General features: G+C 43.0%; 1 protein-coding gene across 1 annotated transcript; it reads right to left on the bottom strand.

Annotated features, from left to right (window-relative positions):
- Positions 1-2,708, bottom strand: LOC127842715 (uncharacterized). The gene is made up of 2 exons (XM_052372395.1): positions 2,577-2,708; positions 1-1,354 (listed from the first exon to the last, which is right to left on the bottom strand). Exon 2 carries the CDS (start codon positions 1,290-1,292, stop codon positions 417-419), a length of 876 nt encoding a protein of 291 aa, XP_052228355.1. The 5' UTR covers positions 1,293-1,354; positions 2,577-2,708; the 3' UTR covers positions 1-416.

Here is a 2,708-nt window from a genome sequence, read left to right as displayed (position 1 = left end):
GGTAGACAAAATGGCGTGCTGAGCCTTATGCAGAGTTGTATGTGAGAGCAAGGAACGACAACTCTGCGTGGAGATTGTATCATTATAAGATTAGGAATTTAGGAAAACAATCACTGATTGTCTCGTGGTGAGATTGTTTTATTCCGTCACGGTCTCGTGGGGCCCCGAAAAGTCGCGGGGCCTATAGGCAGTTGCATACTCTGCCTAATCGGTAATCCGGGACTACTTGTACCCTTTTATAGTAGTGTTCAACGCTTTTTTAGAAGCCTTATTCTAAAATAACCATTCAAACGAAATCATGATCTAATTATCTGTACTGCACATTAATAAAGACATAAATACTCTGGCCGCAAAAAAACACCGTCCACCGTTTGTAATAAGTATTGCGTAAAACATGATGCGCACGGGCTATGCATCTATGCCGCCGTTTTCACCTTATCCGCTGTCAGGATCGAGAGTTCGTGGTTCCGCGTCCGCACTTCCGTCACTCCATCCGTGGCCTTGCAAATATAGCCGCCCGCGTCCTTACTGCTGGTGTTGAGCAGGTGGAACACTGCCGTCGTTTCGTACTCCATCGCTGTCAGCTTCACCGGGGCGTCCACCGGAACATAGTCCCCGCCGCGTGCCGGCTTCATGTGAAGCGTTATGTTCTTCACCGGGTTACCTACCAGCTTGCAGCGAACCAACGCATGCTCGGACGGTTGCACAGGGATGTTATACTCCTCGTCGATAAATCCTAGAGTGCCTGGCGCGACTGGTTCCCTGGAGCCCATCGGTCGGAGGTACATCAATTTCTTAACATCCATGCGCTGAATGAGCGACGTTGGGTTCGCACATCCCGCAAGTATCGAGACCACTGCGCCGTTCTTGTACAGCTCTTTGGAAGTGAGGATAATGTCTGCGTGATATTCGGTAGACGTTTGGACGATTTGTCTCTGCGCAATGGGACTCGACGTGTTGGTTGGTAGAAACGAGAATGCTGCATAGTTGGTAAAGAAACTGTTGGCAACTTCGCCCAGGCGTTTACTGTAGACGGATAATTCTGTTTGTAGGAGACCGAACTTATACTTCGTCCCTGATGTGTCAACGACGGCGTGAAAGCGGGCCTCCCCGCCAGGCGTGATTCCAACCTCATTCGCGGGCGGCATGTACAGGGAAAACTGTTTGATCTCCTCGAATGTGTCCGCCATGCCGTGCGACACATACAGTACCGTATACACGAGCAACGATTGCTTCTTGCAGGCCACGTGGAAACGCAGCAGCGTCAAAGGGACTTCCGGTGGAAGCTCCATACTGGCGGAGATGGAACCATTAGAGTGCTTAGTCTCACTCACAAGAGCTTTCGGGCTCAAAACTGAAAGGAAAAAATCATTGCCGTTTACAATGGTAATTGATTGGCAGCATTCTCAGATATATAGCTGAGAAAACCATTTGGGCGTGCGCAACACTTCGTGAAAATCACTACCGATTGTTGTTTTTGCTTAACCCATTTATGCCTAGTGGACTCTCCCAACCTTCTAAATCGGATCAATTTATTTCTAAAATTAGTGATGTCTAGTATATTTATTTCTATATTTAGAAAATGTCTTACAGAAATTCCTTTAAGCAAACAGCGCAGACCCTGATGAGACGCCGCATCATGCGGCGTCTCATCTGGGTCTGCGCTGTTTGCCAAGGCCGTTTTTCTAGACGCTAGGCATACATGGGTTAAATGTCCCTGGTTTGAACTAAACACCCTTCGTGTATCGTTATAAAAGTACAACACAATCTTAAAAGTGTAGGTCTTAACCAGATGTTAGCTCATTTTATGAATAAACCAAACAGGCGTAACAAGATGCGTGAAAACGGATAAACCCTTCGCACTTTTAATCGTCTTTTGTTAACGGAAACTACAATGGTTGCGTTTTGTTTTCACAAGATGGCGACTTTTACTCGCAATTATTTTGTAACATTTTACCCTAACGCTGCAATGACATTGACCATAGCATGTTACAACATTCGACTGCAGACACAGTTGAGTTCAACTGAATTTCTAACATAATGTGTTTGAAAAGAGTCGCATGTTTTTAATGGATACTAATCACCCTATATATTAAAAAAGTAACAAAGCATTTATTGAACACATTATAAATAAGACTCATTCGCCTGCATTAGTCCTGCATGAAAACACTCAAACTTTGTTCAACATTCTAAAACAAAATTATTTGATGCTTTCCGGTGGTTTATAGAGAAATATCAGTGAATTAAAACTGATATTGATAATTCACGGTTTCAAACTGAAAAATAACAGTGAAAATTATCGATTTATTTTACGAAATGACGTCATTAGGTTAGCGAAATTCTCCAGTCAAACTCGTTTTACACTGTAAATAAACGGTGGAAAAAGCATAAAATAAAAATAAAATGTGTTGAAATCGGCGGAATATCGGTTTTAATTCACTTGTGATCATAGCAAATATATATATTCACTCGTGAAAATATTATTTTCTATGATCACTCGTGAATTTAAATCGATATTCCACTGAATCCAACACATATCCTCTATATTTTTCCAAAAGCAAACATGCCCCTCTTACAAGTTGGAACAAAGCCTTCGTCGATAATCCAAGATGTCTGCACCGGGAACTTCGACGAGTAACAGATATTAATATGAAGGCTGCCGTTTTTCAAAGACGTCACAAATAAGTGATGGAGCCTTACGGGAAAAT

The sequence above is a fragment of the Dreissena polymorpha genome, chromosome 8, assembly GCF_020536995.1.
Source record: "Dreissena polymorpha isolate Duluth1 chromosome 8, UMN_Dpol_1.0, whole genome shotgun sequence".
In the NCBI taxonomy this organism is placed as follows: Eukaryota; Metazoa; Mollusca; class Bivalvia; order Myida; family Dreissenidae; genus Dreissena; species Dreissena polymorpha.
The sequence above is the reverse complement of the archived record's forward strand: the minus strand, read 5'-3'. Positions and strand labels throughout refer to the sequence as shown.